At 45.9% G+C, this 27,814-nt stretch overlaps 1 protein-coding gene across 2 annotated transcripts in view; it reads right to left on the bottom strand.

Moving 5' to 3' along the window:
- Positions 1 to 16,935, bottom strand: part of CLINT1 (clathrin interactor 1) — a 72,380-nt gene extending 55,445 nt beyond the window's left edge. The window contains exon 1 of one of the 2 annotated variants that reach the window (XM_073567873.1): positions 16,642 to 16,935. In XM_073567873.1, coding sequence (XP_073423974.1) covers positions 16,642 to 16,682 — 41 coding nt within the window. In that variant the 5' untranslated portion in view covers positions 16,683 to 16,935. The remainder of the gene's footprint in view (positions 1 to 16,641) is intronic. The other variant, XM_073567872.1, reaches the window with a different exon arrangement.
- Positions 16,936 to 27,814: the final 10,879 nt, after the last annotated feature.

Raw genomic sequence — 27,814 nt, 5'->3', positions numbered from 1 at the left:
AAATGTAGAAGAATTCAAATGCTGCATATAAAAAATGCATAGAGGTAAAAAAAAAAAAAAAAAAAAAAGAAAAATGCAAGATATAAAAATGCATTGTGAGAATGAGCCAAACTGGTTGACATAGATACATTGCCTGATTATTATATTCTTGAACTATATGGACAACAGATACATCAAACACCTGTGCAATACCACATATGACCTATGGGGTGGTGCTATATCCGGAAAAAAAAGAAGCTTTGGTTTCAAAACCCTGGACATCACCTTTAATAGTATTTGCTGCGGACATTTCGGCATCAAAAACGTCTTTTGGAAAAATGCATATAAAACAAAAAAGGAGCGCTTTCACACGCATCTTAGCAGCGTTTTTATTCACCCATAGAACGTAATGAGCGTGAAAAATTGTTTCTGTGATGCTTCTACCTTTATTAAGCACACCTGGAACACGCACCTCAAAATCCTAAAAACGCCACAAAAAACGACATGTGGGGTCGCATAGAATATCATAGCTATCGGCGGTTGTCTTCCTCTTTGGAGGACCCGTCGCGTCCATGCATATGAAAGCAGCCTATAGATTTCAATGAGCGCAGTGCAATGCTTCATTTCTCCTGCGGGGGCACTGCAGGGAACTTGAATGCTTACTGCAGGATTCCCACATTAATCACAGTTGATTACTGTTACTAGTAAGAAACAAAAAATTGGGGGGGAATCCTGCTAATAAAAGGGATTATAAAAAGCAGACAGCTCCTTAAAGGGATTCTCGATTTGCCTTAGCGTCATTTTCCTATGGTGGGAATTTGGCGATTAATCGCTATATTGCTCGTAATCTGGAAACTTTATGATCCCTGGCAATGGATGATATAACGCGGGATGCTAGCGCTGTCACGGGACCATACGGCACACGTCAGGTCAATGTGACCCCATCTGCCTCCTGCAATAACGTGTGCCGCGTAATATCGAATTTTTACCATTTTTTTGGCCGCAAATAGTTAACAGTTTTCGGGGAGGCTTGAGCAGTTTCCTCTGGGATATTATCACTAGCATCAACCTCTGTTAAGTAAAGGGCAGTGCCGCTTATACCAACGGGGTAAGCCTTTAATCAGACTATGTGTTCAGCCTCCTAAGTCCGCCCCAGAATGTTTCCTGGCGTACCACCTCTGCGAGACGACAGACCGCGGTCGCTGACGTGATGGCGACAGGTCTTATCAGTGGATGCTAATCCCAGTGCAGGAAAGAAAGGGGGAATGCAAAAAAAACAACATGTCCTGCAAGTATGTTTACTGCCAAGACTTGGGCCTGGAAAGTAGCAGGTCAAAATCAATGGTTTCTTTTGTTTTAAGCCTAATGGGGGCTCATACAATTTAGATAAGTGACCTAAAATAACCATAAAACTGAAAGGGAGAAGATACAGATTAGATATTATAAAAAACTTTTTGACAATGAGTGGAACAGGCTGCCAAGAGAGGTGGTGAGTTCTCATTCAATGGAAGTCTTCAGACAAAGGCTGGACAGACATCTGTTGGAAGACTTCCATTAAAGGGGAACTCACCATTTCAAACAGAATCTGGACAGACATCTGTCTGGGATGATTTAGTGAATCTTACGTTGAGCAGGGGGTTGGACACGACGACCCTGGAGATCCCTTCCAACTCTAACATTCTATGATCGTTTATCATTTCCTGTGAAACAGTTTGTTCACTATTTACCGACCCAGTTTGGGCCATCAAAAAAGATCTAATGAATAACAAAAGGCTGACCGTGACTTCCAAACAGAAAACTGGTGCGTACAGGTGCAAACTAAGAGTAGCCATCTCTATATATAACACTCTGTAGAACTATAGTATGTAAACATGAAATATATGAAATATGAATTGTATTACTGCTCTAGATAATAAGAAAAAAATGGAGAAACTTCGCACATAATTTGGCCAATTCATGCATGCCCAGCAGGCAACAACAAGGTGACCTATGTGAATTCACATTAGGTAGGTTCCCAGCAATAACAAATCACCTTATGGTTGGCTACTGGGCATGCATCATGAATTGGCCAAATTATGTGCCAAGTTTATCCATGTTTTTTCTTATTATCTAGAGCAGTAATGCAATTTATATTTCACCTTTACATGCTATAGTACAAAGGGCAACTTTGTTAGTTATGTAATGAAGATCCATTGTGTCTGAAAAATCACTCCAAAGTGGTGGCCACGATGGGTCTCCCTTCTCGCATGCCATCCACCGCCAGTTATCCAGTGCAATCCACCTCTGGCAGCTGAAAAACAGATTACAGGGAGCCGGGGTAGGTCTAAGACACGAACGCAGGAGCAGAGAAACAAAGTGCATACAGACAGAACAGACAAGTGAACCTTCAGTTCGGGGTAAGCGAAACATTGGACAATGGCTGGAGTAAGGCAAGCTGGAAATGAGACAAAGGAAGTTCCAGCACCTATAATGCTGTCAGAATGCTAATTAAGTAAAAACCACCCACATAAAAGAACGGATGGCAAGTTACAGGGACAGAATTGACTGGTATGTGCATCAAAAGCCGTTTTACCTTGTTATGGGGGAGATGAAGGAATCAGGACCAAGCTCTTACTCTGGTTTTGGGTGAAAGCATGGGTGCACTGATAATATATGAAGACAATTCACCCAAAATAAAAACAAATTAAACCATGCAACAGATCTGGACATTTTCGATCTGGGCTAATTGGCAGGATTGGTTCTTGTGTATCCATCACTACATCCAGCAGCTCAACAGTTGCAGAACTACAAGCCCCCGCAATCATTTCGCAGCAGTTTTTGATCACTGCAGTAAAGTAAGGATCATCGCTGTCTTACTCTCCCCAGGAGCCAAATTAAAATGGTGTGAGACATTGCAGTAGCCATGCACAATGACCTTGGCCAAGCACAACAGCTGATCATGTTACCCCAGGCTGTCACAGGCCTGACATACCCGCTTAGTACTCAGCGGGTCATGCCAAGACAAGTGCCAGAACACAAACACAGTATAATACTTCTAGATGTACTTGCTTCCCCGCTCCGAGAATTAGGCCTGCCCTGATCCATTAGATCACAACACTCTGGTGCCAACTGAATAAGCCGCTAAAGACATGAGGCCGATTCATGTGATTGAATCAGGTCCGAGCTGGCACAGGCACCGATGCCAGCAGTGATGGAATAGAAGGAGATCAAGAGCTTGGCGGAAGCTGGCGCCCAGGACACCTGCAGGACTGATCTATGTCACTGCATCTCCTTGGCAGTGATGCCCATCATCGTCCAGAAACTAGTAAAGAATAGCAGATACCAAACAGGAGGGTATGGGAGCACTCACACACGCGTGTCCACCTGTCAGGATCCCTCCACAGAGCAAACACTGCATAATACAGAGATTTGCTAGAACCACAAGCCTGGCAAACAGAGCGCACAAGGCAGCGTCACCCCGTATGAACTCAAGATCAGGCAACTGCCTATTTAGAAAGGATTTTGTTTTTTGTTTTTGGGGGGGGGGGGCTGCAATGTTCACAATTAAGGCAAAAACAAACCATGAAAAAGATCTCAAGCGGCTAATCTACTTCACGACTGCAAGCAATGCATTCTACGAAGTGAGGGGAAAGGACGTTCTAGCACCTACAGTCCTGGCAGAATGCAGAAGAGGAATCGCACACTCAAATAAAGAGGATGACAAGTTATAGAGAATCTGAACAAAACGTAACCTGGCCCTGTCATCAGATATCACAGTACGTACGGCAGATGTTATTAGAGAGACTGTCAGCATAGAATGACTGTTCAAACCAAGCACAGGCACTGGGTGCTTCGGGAAGGGAGGGGGGGGGCACACATTTAAGTACACCTTTGCACCTACTTGTTCGTTTTCTCTTTATCCCCCTCCACCTCTTATTTGATTGACAGCTCTAGCTTCATAGAGACAGAAAATACTGGAGATGGAAAACCAGCAGGCGGGAAGGTGTATATAGAGGATTGGCCTCGCCATGATGCGCCGAGCGCCTGAACTTGGTTTGAACTGTCATTCTATGCTGACAGTCTCTTTAATAACATCTGCCGTATGTACTGTGATATTTGGTGACAGAGCCAGGTTCCTCTTCTGCATTCTGCCAGGACTGTAGGTGCTAAAACTGTGCTGACAGTCACTTTAAATAGCTCTCCTAGACTAGTCCTGATGAGACCGGTGTACTTTTGAGAATCCATGACAGAGTGACTGCATGGTACGCAAATTAGTATAATTTTAAGAGCACAGATCGAGCTGGACGCTATACAGTAATTCTTATAAGGATTTCGTAAGTACACCAGGCTATCCAGTCTAAAAGATTAGACCTCCTTTAAACGTGACAATGGGACTGAATATAATCCACACGCAACAGTTTCGAATTTTTTTTTTTTTTTTGCAATTCGACGTCACTTCAGGATGTGACCGGTTGATTATGTATGACGGGTGACAATGGTCTCATTGTTAATCATTTACTGCACAAAGGGAAGAAGCATTCAATATTTTGATGCACGGCGCGCTTTAAAGTGTCCACATGCATCCAAGAGGAGTCAACAGGTCTAAGCAGGATCCGGCCAATCTAAGGTGTACGAAGACCTCTTAAAGGGGTTGTCGAGAGAAAACAAGTTATCTAGAGGGGAAAAAAAAAAAAAAAAAAAAGGGTGCAGCGCTCGGCAGCCTTATACGGAATGAATGGAGCAAGCGCACTGTCACTTCCGTTCTAAATGGAATATAAGTGACGTATTTTGGCGTGGAGCTGAGCTTTAGGGAACGTCTTTAGTTCTCACGTCATTCATTTTTAAAGAGTCAGGAATCAGCCATGTTAACAGGCCTGACTCTTCGTTCTCGCGGAGGTGCGTCTGGCAGCAACTTATTCCCATCTCCCCATGGAGAACACTCGGGGTATGAGACAGCCAGAGGCCGAACTTGTGTCATCTTTCTGAGATGCAACGCTACCCATCCTACAGTTCCTCTAATCCAAATGGCTGTGTATTATGTTTTTTTGGTCGCCGCAATGCCACAAAAAATGCTGTAACAAGAGATCAAAAAAAGTCACATCTATCCCAAAATGGAAATAAAATGTCGTCTTGCACTGCAAAAAATAAGCCATGAGACGCAAAAAATAAAGAAAGATGCAGGTCTCGGATAATGGAGACAACCCCCATTTTTTTTTTTTTTTTTACAAACTTCTGGGTTTTTTTCCCACCACTAAACTAATAAAAAATATGGCCATGTTGGGTATCGACGTAATCGTATTGATGAGGAGAATCATATTGGAAGGTCTTTTTTACCACAAAAAGTAAGCTGTGAAAACAATTCCTAAAAACAAAGCCAGAATTATTGTTGGATTGTTTTCACAATTTCACTGCACTTGGAATTTTTTTTTCTCCAGTTTTTGAGAACACTATTAGGTAAAATGAATGGCATCATTCAAAAGTACAACTCGTCCAGCAAAAAAAAACCAAAAAAAACAAGCCCTCATATGTCTATATGGACAGAAAGATAAGAGCTATGGCTGTGGGAAAAAGGGGAGGGGAAAAAAATGGAAAATCTAAAACGGAAACGAGAAGGGGTTAACAAGGACAGGTTCCCTTTAAATGAAGAAAAGGCGTAATAAACCGGTCAACTAATCAAGAGCGCAAATATAATAAAGAGAGAGTGAGATGTACAGCAATCCCTGCTGTAAAACAGACAGACAGATGGGTCGGAACCACACGGAAATGGCTTCTCGGAGAGGAAATGGCGGCTGTAATGTCTGAAAGCTCAATCAGGAATCATTACAAGATATGAAAACTCACAAAAAGAAAAAAAAGGAGAGAAAGAAGCGGTTATTAATGTGTCTGCACGTGACAATGGCGCCGAGCTCAATAGGCAACACTGCGATCCGCGTATTTACCCGGAGGCTATGTGCGGAGGCCCGGGAAAAACAAACACGAAAAACCCCCGAGAGGTGCTGAAAGGCTCTAAGGTGAGTTTCAAGGGGTTGTCCATGTCCAGAGGGCTCTTCTGGAGTAGGGATTTATATGTTAGCCAGTGATCCATGGGGATAAAAAGCCATGTAGATGAGCTCTCCTCCCGATGGAGGTGCCATTAGACATTTCTTCGAAAAGCGACACTGTCTGTTTAATACTCCTTTCTACATTGATTGGATAGAACATTTAAAACCACCCAAAATTTTTACAGGTCACCCTCGTGCCTCTCCCCCAAAAAACCCAGGTCTGACCTATGGAGACATGCGAGATGAGCGAATGTGCTCGAATAAGGTGCGTGCTCGAAAAACATGTCCGAGTTCCCGCGGCTCCATGTCTCGCGGTTGTTCGACAGTCACAACACATGCAGGGATCGTCGGTTTGTTAGGCAATGCCTTCACGTGTTGTGGCTGTTGAACAGCCGCGAAACATGCAGCCGCAGGGACTCGAACAAAATTTTTGAGCACTCTGAAGTCAGTCTGTTAGCACCCAAGCATGGTCAGATAACATCTTATCCGAGTAAGTTCGCTCATCACTAATACACCAGAAGAACGCGGAAGGCGTCCTGTGACACCTGGCACCAAGACGCCAGGTAGCAGATCCCTACAATCTTGCAATTTGTGTGGTGCGGCCTCCGTTGAACGGACCGGTTTTTCAAGCACATTCCACAGATGCTCAATCGGACTCATATCTGGGGAATTTGGAGACGACTCATCACTTGGTCAGGATTCTCCAACCATTCCTGAACATTGGCTGGGGCATTATCCTGCTGAAAGAGGCCACTGTCAATAGGGATTACCGCTGTCACAAAGAAAGGCACTATGTCGGTTAAGGATACAAGTTACTCACTTCTGAAGAACAAATGAAAAAATAGTATACATGTTCAGCAGTCTTATGGGTGTGCAGCTGCAGGGAGAAAATAAAGTTCTATCCTCCCTGCAGCTGCTCGCTTCCAACAGTGGCGGCACTGGGAGAGCAATCAGTAGTGAGCGCGCTGTGATAACGCCATCTGCCATCAAGAACCAAAGCAGCACTGGTGTGGAGTAATCAACACCCCGACCGGATTAGTCCTGGCTAATATGCATTGATTTTTAACACACTGAAATTTAAGTAAGGCGCATAATACAAGACCTTCTTGTAATACAGGGATTGGCTTATGCAAAGTTATGGTGGCAGTTTAGGAGGGGGTGACAGATTCCCTTAAAGACCTATTGCTCCAATCCATCCCCCTGAATTGCGCCATCCAGTGCCCCTCGGCTCTTACCCCCTTACATGCCCATGCAGTGCACTCCTGTCCATGCTCGCCACTTTTATAAGCATTTTTCCATGGTCGTATCCAGGTTTCGGAATCTGCCTGCAGCTAAATGTGGAGAACAAAGGGCATAACTCACAAAAACCTATAATTACTTGGATTACCCCGGCAGCGAGATGGCGATTTACTTACATGGACTTCCTCTAGGTATATACGACCTGCTGAATGCGCTCACTATACATAAGGCACAAACAGCAGCCCCCAATATACACTATTATGAAAGTGACTTTAATGGTCTCTGTAGGACATATATATCTCCTTATGTCAGCCCCATTAGGCTCGATCGTACAAAAATGCATACCGCACTGTTTTACTGCATAGCTTTTATGATGGCTTAGTGATATACACACTCCGATGGGTTAATCAGACCCTATGTGCATGCTTTGCAAATGCCGCCTTAAAGGATTGGCTCTTAAACGAGTAGCAAAGTACTTGTAAAAACAAGCAACATTGCAATTCACCTCTTATTAAAATTCCTCTCCGCTCCCAAGAACGGATGGATTTCTAATTCTATAGTTTATGACTTGGTTACTGGCCACCTCTGCAGTCCATCAGAGGTGGCCGGTCTCCTTGCAAGCGCTTCTCGGAATCCTTCTTCAGTCCACCACGCCCTCCTCCGATAATATCGAGGCAAAGCTTTATCTGCTTGTAGCATGAGAGACCGTGCAAAGCTCGGGCCAACGGCTCAGCCACGCTGCTGGTCTGACCTGTTAATCATCAGGAGCGCACTGTCACTCCCGTAAGCAGGGAGCCAGAAGGAGCGGGGCGCTCTTGAAAAAAAATACAATTTTCTGGTCCTTTAAACCAGGATGGAGCATGCAGCAGCGGATAAAAAAATGTGTCTGTGGCAAGTTAGCAGAGTTATATTCATGTCATGTGAATGGTATAAATCAGGGGTATTCTGATGAATGAGACTTTCTGCCATGGTCCCTTTAAATGTATAATCCAGCGTCTTTATGATGAGATGTATAGACGGCAACATCCCACCTGGACGCAAATAACCCATGATGCATTTTCTGCACTGTCAAATGTAAGTATTAGTCATGAGATTATGAACGTAGCGGCCTGCAGAGAGGCTCGCATGGTGAGAGATGATCCGCGGGGCTGATAATCGCACAGGCACATCAGCGCAGCACAATGACAGTGTCATGAGATACTGTGTAATCAGATACAGCCACCGCTGAGCGCAGGAAACAGAAAAAGGGGACAGTCTGTGATTCATGAATTCTCCATGATGTTGTCTGCAATCATAGCGCACTAGTCACCTGCCCAGGGGGCGACATGTTATACACAGCATACACAGACGCGAGAGATTCCTGGCTCCCTTGTCTTTATGAATAGAAGCAGTCTGGAGGACAATATGTAAAAGTACTGAGCGGTGTACCTGTGAATCCAGCACTCGGGAGGGTGAAAAACAAACTTACCAGAAAGCTCTAGACGGGAAGGGGGGGTGGGTCACAACCGTGGTGAAGAAGAGCCAGTATTGAGCATAAGCAATGCCTCCTCATTTAAAGGGCTGTCCCAGTTATTCAGATTGACGCTGGTCCAACCCGCGAAACTGATCAGAATGAGACATGCTGGGAATCTCGCGGGTCGCTTATTAAAACGGATGTGTATGTGGGTCAATGAAACACTTTCACAAATGGGCAGCATAATATTATATATATATATATATATATATATATATATATATATATATATATATATATAGTAACTCTCCTTCAATGGAAGTCTTCAAACAGAGGCTGGACAGACATCTGACTGGGATGATTTAGCGACTCCTGCTTTGAGCAGGGGGTTGGACCAGATGGCCCAGGAGGTCCCTTCCAACTCTACGATTCTATGATTCTATGATTCAAGAACTAAAATTACCCTATTAAAAAAATAAAAAGATGATTTTGACCAAAACTCGATGTACAGGACGGAGGGGGGAGCCTCTCAGAAAAACAAGATTTCTGCCGCTGTGCTGACAACCAGCAGCGATCAGATACTTTATATTTTTCTGCTGACGAGGCCGTATGTCCCTCCGTGTCCCCGGGTTGTAGCTCTGAACCGGTTACTGTTTATTTCCTTTACTTCCGAAAGCAGCAGATGCCAGCCCAAGTTTCGGCACGTTCTCAGAAGTGATGCAACAGGTAGTAAGCGTCATCGAGAGAGACAGAAGTTACACAACTCACTATGGCGGCTTCACCATCAGCAGATGTAGCGTTCTTTCAGACCAATGCACCTGTCAAGAGTAAACTCCCCTACAGCTGACAGTCAGGGGGCCCTCGGGGACTCAGTTTGTGGTTGCAGTATCTGATTTTTAGTGGCACACCCCTGTACTTTGCGTCTTGCACCCACCATTTTTCATCAGTTTCCATTTCTGTAGGCTCACACTCTAATTTTCATTTTTTTCCAAGTTGGTGTGTGGCAGCTATTTATGATGTCTCCTATACACGGCACACACAAAAAGGGGATTCCTGCGCTCTTATTTCTATGTAACGGATGTTCAGAAGTACTGAGCAGTGCAGCTGTAAATCCAGTTCAGGGAAGGGGGGGGTGTGTGATAAAACACATAGGTGAGCTGCCTCTCTATAGTATCTTTTTCTTCCCTCTCCATATACGTCAACAAGTTGCTGTAAACTGACACCTCACTGCGCTGGCAGGTCACTTTGACCCGCTCAAGATGGATTAACTTTTTTTTTGCAGAGTGGATGGAGAGTTCACGTGGCAAGGGAAAAAGTGTCTCATAAGTGGAGAAAGAAGCGGATCTCTCTAGTATGATATATTATAAAATTTCTTTGATTCATTTGTACTAATGACTTGTGCAAAGTATGGTAGAAGCTTTCTAACGCCGTCTCGAGACTCAGGGCTATTAGCATCTTAAGTGCCCGGAGAACAGCGAAAATACAAATTACGTGTACAAAAGTGCAGTGAAATGACGCCGTGCTGTCACTCACACCCCACGGATCTCATTACCTAAGCCTCAGTGGGTCAAATGCCAACTACTGTACATCATTCTAAGCAGCAAACTGGGCAAATCTATCATTTCACAAAATATCAATCACCCGTTTAAAATCATGGTACTTGAAGAGGTATTCTCACGTTAATAACCTGCTTTAGTTTGACACATGAAAATAAGCGAGTTGGCAATTGATTTGCTGTCATTCTCCTGCAAGGAGAGCTTTTTTCTTACATAATGCACAGCTGGTTTCCATGGAGTTGGGCTACTGGTGACAGTGCTCTGAGCAGTAAAGTTCTAGGAGAGGAGTTAAAGGGAACCTGCCACCAGATTTGCCCTATATGAGATACTAATATGCTGTATGACCCCAATCCGGCCTACAACAGAAGAAAAACACCTTTTATTATACTCACCTGTGGGGCAGTCGGGTCTGAGGGGTGTCGATGGTCCTGGTCCAGCACCTCCCTTCTTCTTTTGATGCCGTCCTTCTGCTATGCTTTGTGTGGATGACGTGTGCTACATCATCCACACAGTGTTCCCCGGCATCGTGACTAGGGCAGAGGAAAGTACTGCTGTGCGCATGCGCAGGGGCTCTTTGACCTTTCCTGGCGCATACACACTGCAGTACTTTGCTCTGCACTACTCATGACAGAGAAGTATGCATAAACAGGAGCGCAATGCCGGGGAACACTGGGTAGATGATGTAGGGCGCATCATCCACAGGAAGCACATAAGGAGGATGGCATCAAAAGAAGAGAGGTGCCGGACCAGGACCATTGACACCCCTCCGGTGAGTATCATAAAAGGTGTTTTTCTTGCCTTGCAGGCTCACATATTGGTATGCTGTATATGAGGTCTTAAAGGTGGTGGCCATATCTCATATGGGGAAAACCTGGTGACAGGTTCCCATTAGCTAATAACATCCCAGTCAGCACTGTCCAGCCCATTGGTTTCAATACAGGAATTCTGTTGTCACTCAGCTCCTGATGAGCTGCTCTTATCAATACTTTAAAAATCGCAATCCCCTCCAGCGATGTGCTTGTCATGTTCTTTCTACGTGTAAATATATTGATAGCAGTGTACTACTAATACTAGAGTCCTGCTACTTACCAGAACAGTCAATCAACAAGGAAGCCCCCGCCCTTACGTAAACCGGGAAGTGCAAAAGACTGGAAAGCTCTGAGCTGCTCAAGAGACAATTTGAGAATACCCCTTAAAATGAGTTTTCCTCCCAGAAGCACTGATTGCATACGGCCTAGTTTGACTTCCGTTATGGGCTTATACTTGCACCTCTGCTAAGACACGAGAGCACCCCAACAGAGGTTATTGACTGAAGCCTCGACATAACATTTGATGATAGAAATTGCCCTTTAAGAGCCAAGATTCATAGGAAAGAGAGAATTCTGATCAGATAGCATCGTAAGTTGAAGGACACACGGAGTCAACCGGACTCTTTTCCAACCACCTACACGACATTTTAACATATTTCCTAATAGGAACTTTCATCATCAAAACTGATGCCTTAAAGGGATTGTCCATACAGGACTGTCTTTCTAAATGAAGCCTCCTGTCAGCTGATGCCGTGATTGCCATCGAAGAACGATGTACAGGTCACATCATCTACATTATACCAGGACTGAGAATAGGAGCCAAGCCGCAGTTCTTGGCAATGACCACTAAACAGTGTGTGGAGCTGTGCTGTTCTGCTCAGTCCACAGTTTACATATAGCAGATTGTTGGTGGTGCCGGAAGTTGGACACCCCCCCCCCCACCACCACCACCACGGATCTGATATTGATTGATTTTTAATCAATACACATCACACTTAAATTGGCCGGAATCTCAGGTGTCGCAATATCACGATGGAGAGGAATCTAAAGCCTTTCATGATATCGACCGGTCAGGGATTATCCACCGTTTCGCCATATGGGAGCCTGTAAAACATGGCTGTGACAAAAATCAGTTATTAGTAGCTGTCTAAGATCAAGGACTGGGACTCCCTCTGCCTTGCGAATAGTGAAGGGGCCCTAACTGTAATGCCATAAGAGCACCGTTTCTGGTATGAACCGGGAGGGATGCCAGCACCATACAGGGATCACTTATAACAACCATCTCGATGCTACCGGTGCTTTCATTTTTGCATAGATTCCTACGACAGTTCTGCCCGTCAAGTGTAAAATATGATCTTAGAGTACTGCACTCAGCCTTAGTTCGGGGCATGAATGGACCTTCACGATGAATCTAGTACACAATGCTGCAGCCTGTATTCTGCTAATGGGTCCTACAGGGAGAGAACGGGGAATATGCTCCTAGTCCCCGATTACCCCTGCGTGAAACTGAATCTTTCCAAAAAGTAACCCTGTATAAAAAAAAAAAAATGGATCATCGGTGGTGATAATAGAAGGGGAGCGGTGAGGCACGTGCCGTAGGTGACGGGTTACCAGCAGCTTGCACTGGCAATGGTATTTATATACAACCGGTAAAAGGAAACCCTAAGCCACGTCTCATAACTATTCCTTTTCCCATCTCAACCCTTTAATGCAAGGAGGAGTTGTCGCTTTCAAAAGGAGAGTAATAACCACCTCCGGAACAGATGCATATTCCGGATCACTCCTGAGTCAAGTGTCAGGCAACACAGCCGTCATCGCCCGTCCATGTGGAGGTGCCCTTGGTACAGAGATCACCAACACAGAAGAATGTAGGAGATGGTTCAGCTGGCCGTACTCACATTCAGATATGGTCACATGGAGGTAGAGTTGGTGCAAATTGATTTGCAGGACTTGGCCAGCCGTGGCCATTAGGCGGGAGCCCTGAGTGCCGCTGCCTACCTGCCGGCATCTGTGGCTGCTCTTTTGATTAGCCAGCCTGGTGCAACATCACAACAAGAGCCGGAATCCTGAAGGTAGGTAGCGGTTCTCAGGGCCTCTGTCCCAAAGCCACCGAATACTGACATGGCTGATAATCCGGGACCTGCAAATCGAGTCGCACCTGACTACTTTAACACTGATCACCTATCTTTAGGTCTGATCAGTGAGGATTAGAGATGGGCGAACCAGAGAGAAATGTTCGGCATTTGTACCGGACAGTCACTGCTCGGGTCCTAAACGCCAAACACAGACTTTCTGCTGAAGCCCGCTGCAGTGTTGGGGGGGGCAGGTCCGTAGGGAGAGGGATTTTTTTCTTTATTGTCAATAGGGTTCAGGTACTGTTGGAAGTTCGGATACTGTTTTGGTATCCAATCTTTTTAAAAAGTTTGGGTCAGGTACCAGAACCCGAACTTCCAACGATCCGCCCACCCCCTAGTGAGGATGCGACATCCGGTGTCCCCACCTATCAGCAGGTGTGTTAGCCAGAATTGCTCAGTTATGGAGCTGCACAGCACAGCTACAGAATAGTGGCAGCGGCCGGGTACCGCATATCCGCCTCTATTGATTTGAATAGGGGGCAGATGTGCAGTACCCACCCGCGGCCACTATAGAGTTGGGAACAGCTGATTGATCGTGGGGGTACGACGCCTGGCCAATCAGCTGTTCCCAGTGTTGTTCGCGGTCGGAACTGCTCAGTTATGGAGCTGCACAGCTCCGTCAACTCTATAGTGGCCGCGGGTGGGTACTGCACATCTGCCCCCTATTCAAATCAATAGAGGCGGATATGCGGTACCCGGCCGCTGCCACTATTCTGTAGCTGTGCTGTGCAGCTCCATAACTGAGCAGTTCCGACCGCGAACAACACTGGGAACAGCTGATTGGCCAGGCGTCGTACCCCCACCGATCAGACATTGATTACCTGTCCAAAGGAGGGGCCATCAATGTGACCTCTTCAATTCAAAGAGCCTCATTTTAACAGATTTCCCTCTGAAATCGGTGTTTTCACGAGAATGTCAGCGCAGAACAGCCAAAATCTCCCGTTGCTGCGATCATTGTAGATTCCACATTGAGAAGTCCGCAGCGACTGGCTGTCAATCTGGAATTGCCCATTCATTGTAAATTCGAGGTCGCATTCATACAAACAGGATTTGCTATAAAAGCCCACCCAGGGCAGGTTACAATGAGATAGAGACCACCTTATCTGGCCACATAGTAGGGATAGCACAGAGATGCAAAGCGATCTCATAAGGAGGAGATAAAAACTCTAGATTGGGGGACGGTGGGTGCACAAACTTCTTTTGGCGCAGGAAACATTTAAAAGGGTAACTTTACTTAAAAAAAAACCAAACACCTTTCTTCTGTTGTAGCCATCCTGGTGCCCCTCACAAAAGAAGAGGCGTAAACATTCAGAGCAATATACGAGATTCATCTCCGCTTCTTTCATTCATGATGGCAGAGTTGGAAATGGCCAAGTGCATAGGTGATAAATTAGAACCACTCCTTTAAAGGGGTTTTCCAAAAAATGAATCCAAGAGCAGAGAATGTTATAAAATAGGGAAATAAAACCTCACCTACATGTTAAATGCCCCCCTGGTCAGCGATAATGTGCAGGGGTCTTGGTAGACGCCAGCACAGGAGCAGCAGGAACAACTTATTTTAAACCTTTGGTAGTTTTTGTTAAATATTTTCATTCTGCTGGACATCGCCTTTAAATCCGGAAAGGCTAAAGCATTAGTATTGGGATACAGTCACATAGCGCAACAGTGGGACACTGTACCACCCCCTACATTCCTTCATAGCCTCAGAGCTGCGTGCATAGTTCTGCTCCATACCAGAGCCGTACTGAGCCTAGCACTGGATTCTGCTTAGTCTCCTCCTCTGGGAACAATTCTGCTCAGACTGAATATGATGTGTTCAGAGCAGACAGAAAGGAAATCTCTGCACGCTGCCACATAGTCCTATCGGAAGCCCCTGTGTCACCAATATTTAATTTTCATAAATGTACAAGAGTTTTTTAACTTTTTTTTTATTTTAAGCCCCGGCCAGCTGCGTGTGCCATATTACAATATTACAACCAGGCGGTTGCACAATCCGCCGCGGGCACAAGATGCGACACTTCTCGCCTCCTGTTTACACTCCTGTTAGTTTACCTGTTTTTTGTTTTTGTTTTTTTTTAAATTATTCTGCTTCAGTAAAACGAAGAGATCAAATTCCAGGGCGATTAGGAGTCAGATGACGACAAGTGATGAATTCCAGAAGGGAGAAGGGTGGAGCAGCCCTGGTACAGCAGAAAACCTGCATCTTCACACCGAAAGGGAAACTGTAGGATCTACCCTCCTAAGCCGTCTATATGGGCATGTCGGTCATAGGTAGCTGAATAAAAGGACACCTTGATATCTGCGATCCGATGTCTTATTCCAGAGAAATCCACGTTTTTCTTAATATGTAAATGACCTGTTAAGATCTATGGGCCGGACATAGATCTCCCCGAGTACCTGCATTTATTTTAAATGAAAGGGGGCACTAAAATGTAAGACATGTAAAGACTGACAGCCTGCTCTCCTGAGCTACATGTCTCACACTGGTGACTCCTCCTTTCATTTAAAATAAGCAGATTCTCGGGAAGATCTATGTCCGGCCCATAGATCTTAACAGCTCATTTACATATTAAGAAAAACATAGGATCTCTCTGGATCAAGCCATCGGATCGCAGATATCAAGGTATCATTTTATTCAGCTACCTATGGCCGACATGCCCATATAGACGTATTAGGAGGGTTAATCCTACTGACAGATCCCCTTTAAATGGGGTCATAACCTTTTTTGTTAATCAATGGTTCAGAATGGGTTAAAAACATGTAAAAGGCGCCATATATTCCTCACTGATGCCCACGTTCCGTTGCTGTCCCTGTACCCCACCAGTCTCTTCTTCCCAGCGGCGCAACTTAAAGCCCCTTGGCCCTAAGGCAGAATCTCTCCTTAGTAGTATTAGTCTTCTCATAAGGGCCGGAGGGTCCTCTTGTGCGTAACTAAAAGGACGGCTGGAGCCCACCAGACCGGCGTCAGCCTGCCCAGAAGAGCCGTCTGTTCTGGCTCCGAGATGGCTGAGAAAGGTTCGTAAGGTCAGAGGATATCGGTGACGGGGGGGTCTGACACCGTCGTGGATCCTACACAGCGACCGACGCCGGGTGTCGGACCTCCGACGATCTGAGCCCACCTTAAAGGTCATTTTCGGACCGGATAACCCCTTTTCGGGGGCATCCACAAGTTATCAGCCAGTGGATCACACAACAAAACGAGCGAATACACTGAAGCCGGGCGCCAGATCGCAACACGCCATGACGTAAAGACTGGAGGGGTGCAATATATACGTACATGATGGGGGAAAACAATGGCGGTCGCACCGGGTCACCACCAATCATCATTGGAGTACAGGTCACATGACCATTATAGTATCAGGACCATATACAGCATAGATGATGGCATCAGAGCAGGTCAGGGCCGGGGGCCGTGTGACAGGCCCTGCCCAGCACATCGTGGCAACTTACGCTTTATCCACCAACTCCCGGACTTTCCACATGTTGAGCATCTTCGCTCCCGATCTCTTCCTCCGCTCCGGACGGACTCGCTCTCCCCCTCTTTCTCTCTCTCACTCACCGATGTCACTTCGCGCAACCGCTTCAGATCCCCCCCTCTGCTACACGCAACGACAACGCGCGCCTGCGTACTAGCAAGCTCCGGCCTGCCGCCAACCACTCTGCGCAAGCGCCGCTGTGCTATGTGTCGCTCGCCAACCAGACGACGCATGCGCTTCGGCGGGAGGAAGCTCGAAACTCCAAAGGTCTTGCGCATGCGTAGTTAGAATATCTGGACTGCGCATGCGCGTACAACCTGTGCTTTCCGACTCTCCACGCAGGCAAACGAGCTCCACCTTGGAAGTGACGTAAAAGGCAGGTAACTAGTGAAGGCGCGTCATGGTAACGGAGTAATGACCAGTGCGTCACTCAGATGTGGGCGTGGCCATCACTATAAAAGGGCAACGTCAGCATCTGTGGGCGGGACGCTGACGCATTACTCTCCTGACTGCCCCTGGTGCAGGTCCTTTACCTGCTTGTGACCCGGCAGAAATTTAACCCTTTATTGAAAAGCAGTTGCTATTTTTCTGTTGCCTTCCAGGAGACATCTTTTTTTTTCTTTTTTGCTTTCGCACAATAAAAACACTTTAATTTTTTTTTTACAGGTTCCGTATAGAATTTCCCTTAAAATTTCAGATCCTGGTGAGTCTGAATTTTTTTTAAGGATTCGATTCTTAAGAATCTGGAAAAATGGCGATCATGGCCTGTATTTTCGCTTAGGTCTGTTCGGAGGTGATCTCATTTACATGTGTGGTCACCAAAAAGGACTGACACATGGTGTATGGCTTTAATAGGCCCTGTAAAGAACCGGGGAACGTTCATTACATGCAGTGGAAAGGCAATATAGACATGTCCTGGCCCTGATGAGTTACATCCTAGGGTACTGTAGGAGATAGCAGAGGACATTGTGGATCCACTAACCCAGAATCTTTGAAAAATCCTGGAGACCAGGAGAAGTCCCAGGAAATTGGAGAAGGGCAAATGTCATCCCTAGCGTCAAAAAAGGAGAGTAGATGGAGCCAGGAAATTACAGGCCAGTGAACCATACTTCTATACCAGCATGTATGCAAGTACTTGGATAAGAACACAGTAATTAATCAGAGCTGGCATGGGTTTGTAGCAAACAAGTCATGCCAGACTAATCTAATTTCCTTCTGTGATGGAATCACTGGGTGGATCAGGGAAATGTGGTAGATATAGCAGATCTCAACTACAGAAAAGCATTTTATAACATATCTCATGCCATCCTTATTGAAAAAAATGACAAAGAATGGGACTGACAAGGCTACAGTTAGCTAGATTCATAACTGGCTCCGTGATCGTACTCAATGAATGGTAATAAATGGTTGAGTGCGCCCCTGAGGGTTCAGTTGCCACAGAGGTACTGCACCTCCTCCTGAGGTGTGGTGCCCCACCATCCAGGTAAGTTGGAGGCTCCTGACCACGCTCCAACATCCGCACCCCACACAACACAGTAGTTCAGCAAAGCCACATTGCGTCTCCTTGCTTAGAGAGAAGCAGAGCACCTTTGGTGGTTCCCTGCTTGGAACACAAAACGTGCTGGGAGGCGGGTGGAGTTGAGAATACATAAAAGACTGGGAAGGTTTAGAATTACAGGTCACTCAGACGGGGAGTCTGAGAGAGGAAGCCACTCAGAAAAGAGTGGGGATCCCTGGAAGAGGGATGGAGGAAGGAGTGCTGCAGCTGCCTCAGTGATCTGAGCCAGCTGGCACGGGAAAGGAAAGAAGGAGAAAGATATTGAACTGAAACCTGATCTTCCATAAGAGAGAGAGATTAGTACGGAACGAAGGAGAAAAAGGGAACAGAGGACGTGGATTAGGAGAGAACCCTGCCAAGAAGTTCTAAGCGCAAGGTCGGGGCCGGTCCCCGAGGTTGTATGGCACTAATGGTTCTGCAGCAGACACCAGTGGAGTAGTGGGCTGTAAATGCACTACTCCCATCTCAGACTTGGGGGCACAACAGCAACTTGGATAGAGAGCCAGGACTCAGGAGTAAGGAGTCCCCGAAGCAGGCTACAGCTGTCTGCCGTACAAGTAGAGTTCTTGGGAACATCTGTCAGGAGGAACTCCAGTGTAACTCAGTACTAGGAGTACTTCACACTTAAAGGCGCTATAGAGGAGACGTTCAGAATGGTACGTGTTGGCGGAGCGTTGGAAGGGAGCATTCCATCTTGTCTGCAGGTTGACTGAGTCCCTGACCCGAAGGACACGGTACGGAGGCAGGCACCTGGGTATACTACAGACTGTGAGTAAAGCTTTGGAACTACAAGCCCTGGTGTCCTCCATTCATTCTCGCGCCAACGCTCCCAGCACCGCTACATCTGGGTACCAGCTTCTACACCGCCTGTGCCTCTCCTCTAATTCCACATCTACACTGCCCTGGGACTACAGCTCCACCTGTGGGAAGCTTCACCATCTTGGCTGCAACACACCACCAGTCCCAGAGGATCTGCATGCAGCGTCGGCCTAACACCTCACTTGCCGAGCACCACAGGTGGCGTCGCAAACTATTCATCTAACTACATTCCACCACCATTTCAATTCCCCCCCATTAATTGGGCGCCCAGGGCCACGGTCCGGGTCACCGCTGCTGTGACACATCCCGCCGACACCGGCCCGGTACCGAGTACCCCACAGCCCTGGCCCTGGGAGGGCAACCCAGTTGCACATCCAATTGGAACTGTGTTTCAAGTGGGGTACCACAAGGCTCTGTCCTGGCCCTAGTGTTGTTCAACATTTTTATAAATGATCGAGATAAGGGAACTGAAGCTAAACTAATCAAATTTGCAGACGATGCAAAGCTAGGAGGGATAGCTAACACTAGAGAAGAAAGAGAAAAGATTCAGAAGGATCTAGATAAGCTTGAACAATGGGCAGCGACTAATAGAGTGGTATTTAACAGGGACAAATCTGGGCAAGACAAATGAAAATTACATCTATAGAATGGGAGGAATAGAACTAAGCAGCAGCACGTGTAAAAAAGACTTGGGTATGTTAATAGATCACAGACTGCACATGAGTCAACAGTGTGATGCAGCAGCAAAAAGGATACAGTTCTAGGATGTATTAAAAAGGACATTGAAAACTGGAGCAAGTTCAGAGAAGAGCTACCAGGATGGTGAGTGGACTGCTAAGTGTGTCCTACGAGGAACGGTTAAAGGATTTGGGAATGTTTAGCTTGCTAAAAAGATGGCTAAGAGGAGACGTAAAACCCATCTACAAATATCTGAAGGGCTGTCACAGTGTAGAGGGATTATCCTAAGGCCGGGGTCAGACTTCAATACCCGGCACTCAGATCGAAGCGTTCAGCAGCATAGAAATACATGCAGCTGAACGCTTCGATCCGAGTGAGAGACTCATCCGAGTTTCTCGCAAGTCTGACCCCGGCATTATTCTCATTTGCTCATGGAAACACGAGAAGCAATGGAATGAAACTAAAAGGAAGAAGATACAGATATTAGTAAAAGCTTTTTTGACAGTGAGGGAGATCCATGAGTGAAACAGGCTGCCATGAGAGGTGGTGAGTTCGGGTGTGTGCACACGCTGCGGATTCTGCTGCGGAATTTTCCATGCGGATTTTGCAAAATCCACAGGTCAGAAGACCTGCGGTTTATCTGCGGATTAGCCTGCGGTTTTCCCCTGCGGTTTGACACCTGGACAATGGAGAAGGTGTAAAACCGCTGTGGATTCCGCACAAAGAAGTGACATGCTGCGGTTTTGAAACCACAGCAAATCCGCGCGGAAAATTCTGCACCTTGTGCCCTGCGGTTTTTGTTTTCCATTGATTATAATGGTACTGTACACCGCAGCAGAAACTGCTGCAGATCCATAGGACCAAAACCGCTGCATATCTGCAGCAGAATCCGCAGCGTGTGCACATACCCTTCATCTTCATTGGAAGTCTTCAAACAGAGGCTGGATAGATATCTGTCTGAGATGCTTTATTGATTGAATCCTGCATTGAACAGGGGGTTGGACACGACGACCCTGGAGGTCCCTTCCAACATTCTGATTGTCTAAACAGGAAGAATTCTTTACAGTTAGTGTAGACAGACTGTGGAATGCCTGACTGCAAAAGGCATTGATGACGCACTATGTCAACACAATAGGCAGGATGATTATCTATTAATAAATTATTAACAAATGGTATTAAAAGGGTTTTCCGGAACTTTAACTTTGATGGCCTATCCTTAGAATAAGCGATCAATGTCTGATCGGTGGGCGTGCGACATCCAGCACTCCCCCTATCAGCTGTTCCTTGTGTTGGTGGCGGCCGGAACTGCTGAGTTGACAGATTTAATTGAATAGGTGGTGGTTGGCAGTACCTGGCAGCAGCCACTATTCCGTCTACAAGCTGTGTCATGCAGCTCCATAACTGATCAGTTCTGGCCGCCGACAACAGGAACAGCTGGTCAGCGGGGGTACCAGGTGTTGCACCCCATAGATCAGACATTGATGACCTATCCTGTGGATAGGCCACAAATATTAAAGTCCTGGATAGTGATGGGCAAACCCCTCGATGTTCAGATTCATCCGAACAAGTAAAAAAAGTTGTGATTCAAGTACCAGAACAGTACCCAAACCCCGACCCCATTCATTTGAATGAAGGGCCCAAACATCCAGTGTTGGCCATGCTGTCATGTGCATGACAGTGCAGCAAACACTGCATCTGATCGGAGGTAAAATCATTACCATCGGTCAGAGAGCCGCAGTTCCTATGCTGTCAATTGACAGCGTGAATCTGCAGCTGTGATCAGACGTAAAAAGTTTACCTCCGGTCACTGGCATTAGCTGGTGAAACACTACCATTAGCCTACGCTTGCTGCCACTAATAACAGCGAGAGCAGGCAGCAGCTCATGGGAGTATTCATCAGCCAGCGCCTGCGCTCTAAATAAATGAAAAAAAAACAACAACATGGGTCTCCTGTATTTTTAATAACAAGCCAGGCAAAACTGACGGCTGCAGGATGTAACCCTCAGCTATCAGCTTTAGCAAGGTTGGTTATCAAGAATAGATGGGTGCCAGCACCATTTAAAAAAAAAAAACTATTTAAAAAAAATGGCGTCGGGTCACCTCCATTTTTTGACAACCAGCCAAGCTAAAGCAAACAGCTGTGGACTGGCTGGTAATGGGCCATGAATATTGGCATCCCTCAGCCTAAAAATAGCAACCCACTAATAGAAGTCTTTTATTTCAAATAAAAGACTTTATTCTGGCTGTGTGTTCCGCACTCCGTTTTTTATTTATTCATTTATTTAAATAAAGAAAAAAATGCGTGGGGACCCCTCTAATCTTGATAACCAGCCTTGCTGAAGTTGACAGCTGGGAGTTACAGCCCTTAGCTGTCAGTTTTACCTGGCTGGTTATCAAGAATACAGAGGAACCCAGGGAAGTAGTAGTCCCATAGTAAAATACAGGGGAGGAAAAGTCCCATCAGCTGACGCCAGTGACTGAAGGTAAACTTTTTACCTCCGGCCACAGCTGAACCACAGCACTCTGACTGGTAGTATTAAACTTACGTACTATCAGAGATCCCGGAGTTTTTTTGCGCTATTATGCAGATGACATCATGAGAAACACCTGGTCTTCGGGATGCCGATTCCGAACAGTATCACAGACTTTCTGGTGAAGTCTGAATTCGGGGTCCGTGTCTGAACAGTAGGTGTTCTGTACGGATCCCGAACTTTACTGTACGCGATCGCCCATCTTTTTTCCTGGATAGCCACTTTAAGGGTTATAAGTCCTCTAACATAATGTATAATTGGTTGAGGAAGGTTGAACTTCATTGTCTTGCATCTTTTTTTCAACCTCTGTAACTATGTAGCTCACTGTACTGTATTATCCGATAAAGAGGCAAACGGTAATTAAAAAAAAAACAGCCCTAACATTTACATTGAGGGTCATTTGGAACCTCATCCCTTTTTGGAATCTTCACCTGCATACGTAAATTGCATTTCAGAAAGGGTTAAATTGTGAGGATCGAACATTTTTTTCTGATTTCAGCAAGGCTTAGCCTTTTCCCGTTCAGGGTATGTTCACACCTTGCATACTTGCTGTAGATCTTTTTTTGCAGAAAGTTCAGCAACTTCTCCAACCTATTTCCCCTATGTCTTTCTGGCTGGTAAATGCTGCTGATCCAAATATATCTAATGCTGCTGAACTTTATCTACACTGACGTTGGCTGACACAAGATAAGGTTTTAATACTAGAGACAGGAGAGGACCATCTTGATTAGGTTCACCTTGGTGCAGTGGGATGGCTTTTAGGTTTTTTTTAATCAAAATAGTGTTAACTAAGTGCCCTATGTTATTTACATGTACTATTACTATTTATTTAGTTACTATGGGGTGTATGCCCATTTTGCTTTTTTCTTGCTTTTTTTTCTTCTTTCGTTTTGTCTGAGAAATGGCCATAGTATGACTACATTGTGGCCCTTTGACATTGCTCGTATACCAACTTATACTCCGGCTCATTTCTTTTGGTTTTGTTGTAGTTTTTTGTACTTTGTACAAACAGGGTTGTGGCTCCCTCTTTTGAGATAGGCATTTCATGTGTATAGCGTCCCATGTGGAGGTGTCTGAAGAGTCCACCCAGGTCCTGTTCTGCCCTTAAGGCCCCGTCACACTAAGCGATATCGCTAGCAATATCACTGTAACATCACTGGTTTTGTGACGCAGCAGCGATATTGCTAGCGATATTGCTATGTCTGATACTTACCTCCGACCGGCTCCTCCCCGCTGATTCCGCGAGAACGGCCTGGGCCGTTTCTTGTCGTCAGCTTCCTGCTGGGCTTCCTGTGGCGCCGACAAGCGACGCGTGGACGCAGGCGGGAGGATGTCAGGATCGCCTCTTCTGACAGGTAAGTAGCGACCTCTGACCACTGCTATGTCGCTGGTGAGATCTGCCTGTGTGGCAGCTCACTAGCGACCACTTAGCGATGCACCAGCGATCCATATCGTTGTCAGGATCGCTGGTGCATCGCTAAGTGTGACAGTACCTTTAGCTCCATTGAGGTTGGCTGTTATATTATACTCACCGGGGGGGGTGGTCTGGTCCGATCCAGGTCTGATGGGGGTCGCGGTCCAGGTCCTCCCATCTTCTAGCAATGACGTCCTCTTCTTTGCTTCCCGTCGCGGCTCCGGCGCAGGCATACTGCTCTGCCCTGTTGAGGGCAGAGCAGAGTACTGCAGTGTGCAGACGCCGGACCTCTCTGACCTTTCCTGGCGCCTGCGCACTGCAGTACTCGGCTCTGCCCTCAGCAGGGCAGAGCAGTATGCCTGTGCCGGAGCCTCGACCGGAAGCAAAGAAGAGGACTTGATCGCTAGAAGACGGGAGGACCCAGACCGCCCCCCTGGTGAGTATAATATAACTCATTTTTCTTACCTTTCAGGTTATATGGGGGTTTATCTACAGCATTACAGAATGCTGTAGATAAGGCCCTGATGGCGGTGGCCGCATCTTATATGCGAAAAAATAGGCGACAGATTCCCTTTAAAGTAAATAATAAGAAAAGCAGGCTGTCAATCAGCAGCATATACACCGCTCAAAAATAAATAAATAAAGGGAACACGAAACTACCACATCCTAGTTGCAAATATTTATTCATTACATAGTGGAATGCGTTGAGAACAAAAAAAAATAAAAATGATCAATGTAAATCAAAATTAATTTCCCATGGAGGTCTGGATTTGAAATGATACTCAAAATCAAAGTGGAAAATCTAATTACCGGCTGATCCAACTTCAGTGGAGATGCCTCAAGACAAGGAAATGATGCTCAGTAGTGTGTGTGGCCTTCATGTGCCTGTATGACCTCCCTACAATGCCTGTACATGCTCTTGATGAGGCGATGGATGTTCTCCTGAGGGACCTCCTCCCAGACCTGTATTAAAGCATGAGTTAGCTCCTGGACAATCTGTGGTGCAACATGGCATTGTGGATACCAAGTATAGCAAGAAAAGGAGCACCGCAAAGAATTAATAAATCATAATAACATAAATGATGGTGCAACTTAAAGCGCTAGAAGCATGCAGAAAATGATAGAATCTATCATTTTATGGTGTTGGCGGATAGAACAGGACATGATGTCCTAGATGTGCTCAATTGGATTCATGTCTGGAGAACGGGCGGGCCAGTCAATAGCATAAATGCCTTCATTATGCAGGAACTGCTGACGTGTTTCAGCTACGAGGCCTAGCATTGTCATGTATCAGAAGGAACCCAGAGCTGACTGCACCTACATATGGTCTCACAATGAGTCTGAGTATCTCTTCCCGTTACCTAATGGCAGTTAGGGTACCTCTGGCTAGCAAATGGAAGGCTGTGCGGCCCCACACCATTACTGAACCCCTATCAAACCGGTCATGCTGGAGAATGTTTCAGGCAGCAGAATGTTCTCCACGGCTTCTCCAGACTCTGTCACTTCTGTCACATGTGCTCAGTATGAACCTGCTCTCATCCATGAAGAGCACAGGGCGCCAGTGTTGAATCTTCCAATCTTGATGTTCTCTGGCAAATACCAATTGCCCTGCATGGTTTTGGGCCGTAAGTACAACACCCACTTGTGGAAGTCAGGTCCTCATAGCACCCTCATGGAGTCATGTTAGTGGCCATGTTAGTGGCCTTCTAGAGGTCATTTTGCATGGCATTGGTACTGCTCCTTCTTGCAGAAAGGAGGAGGTAAGAGTCCTGCTGCTGGGTTGATACCCTCCTATGACCCCCCCTCCATATCTGGTGTACTGACTTGTCTCTTGGTATCTGCTCCATGCTCTGGACACTGTGCTGACCGACACAGCTACCCTTCTTTCTACAGCTCACATTGATGTGCCATCTTGGATGAGCTGCACTACCTGAGCAACTTCTGTGGGTTGTAGACAATTCCTCATACTACCTCTAGGGATGAGAGCCATGACAAAATGCAAAAGTGACCAAAACAACAGCCAAAAAGGATGAGAACAGAGAAATGGTATGTAGTCACCCCCTGCAGACCCACTCCTTTATATGGGTTGTCTTGCTAATTGCCAATAATTTCTACCTGTGGTCTATTCCATTTGCACAACATCAGGAGGAATTGATTCACAGCCAGTGTTACTTCATAACTGGACAGGTTTATTTCACAGAAGTGTGATTCACTGGTAATTACATTGTAGCATTTAAGTTTTCACTTTTTTTCAGCAGTGTATATATATATATATATATATATATATATACATATATTGTGGTATTTCAGCTTATTATGGAGGTAGAAGGCAGGAACACTGTCTCTTTAAATCTTCTGTTGGTTTATTAGACAGTCGGCATAAACCAACATGAAGTAAAAAATAAATACAGCCCATTGGGGCAAAATAGGAAAACAAAGAAAACAAAATGCTGCAACACGACGTATTCAATTGCGGGGAGTGGCCGGCTCTGGAGCAACACAGGTTTAGGCTTTCCTCCTCAGGACACAAACCACTGGAGATCCTCTCTTCAGCCCTGCTGAACCAAGACTGCCTCTGGAGTCTAGCTATTTAAGCCCCAGACCAAACCACACCATGGGGTGGAGATAACGTGGGCATCCTCCCACCCACTCTATGGATGTCCACATAAAAGCCAGCCCATTATACAAATTAGTTAACTTTATGTGCTGGAGCAAAAACTCTGAGTTTTATATCACTGAAACCTTTAAGCATAGTGAAACATATCTCCCCTCCAGCACTTTACCAGTGGCTTTGTCACAATATATACATACATACAGTGGAGAAAATAAGCATTTGATGCACTGCCGATTTTGCAAGTTTTCCCATCTACAAAGACTGGAGAGGTCTGTAATTTTTATCGTAGGTACACTTCACCTGTGAGAGACAGAATCTAAAAATAAAAAACAGAAAATCACATTGTATGATTTTTACATAATTAAATTGCATTTTATTGCATGAAGTAAGTATTTATTTACCTACCAACCAGCAAGAATTCTGGCTCTCACAGACCTGCTAGTTTTTCTTTAAGAAGCCCTCCTACTCTGCACTCGTTACATGTATAAAGACACCTGTCCACACACTCAATCACACTCCAACCTCTCCACCAGATGGATCTGGATAAGTTGGAGACTTGGGCAGAACGGTGGCAGATTCAGTTTAGCAATGAGAAATGTAAGGTTATACACATGAGAAGAAGGAATCAATATCACCATTACACACTGAACGGGAAGCCGCTGGGTAAATCTGACATGGAGAAGGACTTAATAAAAAGCTGGAAGGAAAGAAAAAGCACAATAGGGTCTTATCTGGGTATTAAGAGATACCTCTAATCAGATTTTACTCACCAGATAGAGCCCAAAAACAGGCTCATTAGCTGCTGCAGGGTCTCCTCGTGACCAGCCAGAGTAAAAAAATGGAATAAAAAGGTGGATTAACTCCACGCTGCTTGAAAGATAGAAGTCCAAATGGATATCAAGATGAAAAAGTGGCTTTATTCAACGGGTTTCGGAGTACTATGACTCCTTCATCAGGAAACCACAAAAAGGCACTTTTTCATCTGAATATCCATTTGGACTTTTATCTTTCAAGCAGCTCAGAGTTAAGGCCCCGTCACACTAAACGATGCACCAGCGATCCCGACAACGATACGACCTTGTCAGGATCGCTGGTGCCTCGCTACATGATTGCTGGTGAGCTGCCAAACAGGCAGCTTCGCCAGCGATCAGGATCAGCGAGGACGCTGGTATCTAAGGTAAATATCGGGTAACTAAGCGTGCACATCACTTAGTTACCCGCTGTGTACCTTAGATACCTGCGTGCTCGCGCTGGGACGCTGGTATCTAAGGTACACAGCGGGTAACTAGGCACGTGCGTCACTTAGTTACCCGCTGTTTACCTTGGTTACCAGCGTCCTAGCGCGAGCACGCAGGTATCTAAGGTACACAGCGGGTAACTAAGTGATGTGCACGCTTAGTTACCCAATGTTTACCTTAAATACCAGCTCCCAACGTCTGCTTACAGCGCTGGGAACTCGCTGATCGTCGGTCTCCCGCTGCCACACGCAGCAATGCACGCTGGCCAGCGGGAGACCCACGATCAAAACATGGC

This window comes from Dendrobates tinctorius, unplaced genomic scaffold, assembly GCF_039654945.1.
Source record: "Dendrobates tinctorius isolate UK_male_01 unplaced genomic scaffold, ASM3965494v1 ptg000020l, whole genome shotgun sequence".
Lineage (NCBI taxonomy): Eukaryota > Metazoa > Chordata > Amphibia > Anura > Dendrobatidae > Dendrobates > Dendrobates tinctorius.
The sequence above is the reverse complement of the archived record's forward strand: the minus strand, read 5'-3'. Positions and strand labels throughout refer to the sequence as shown.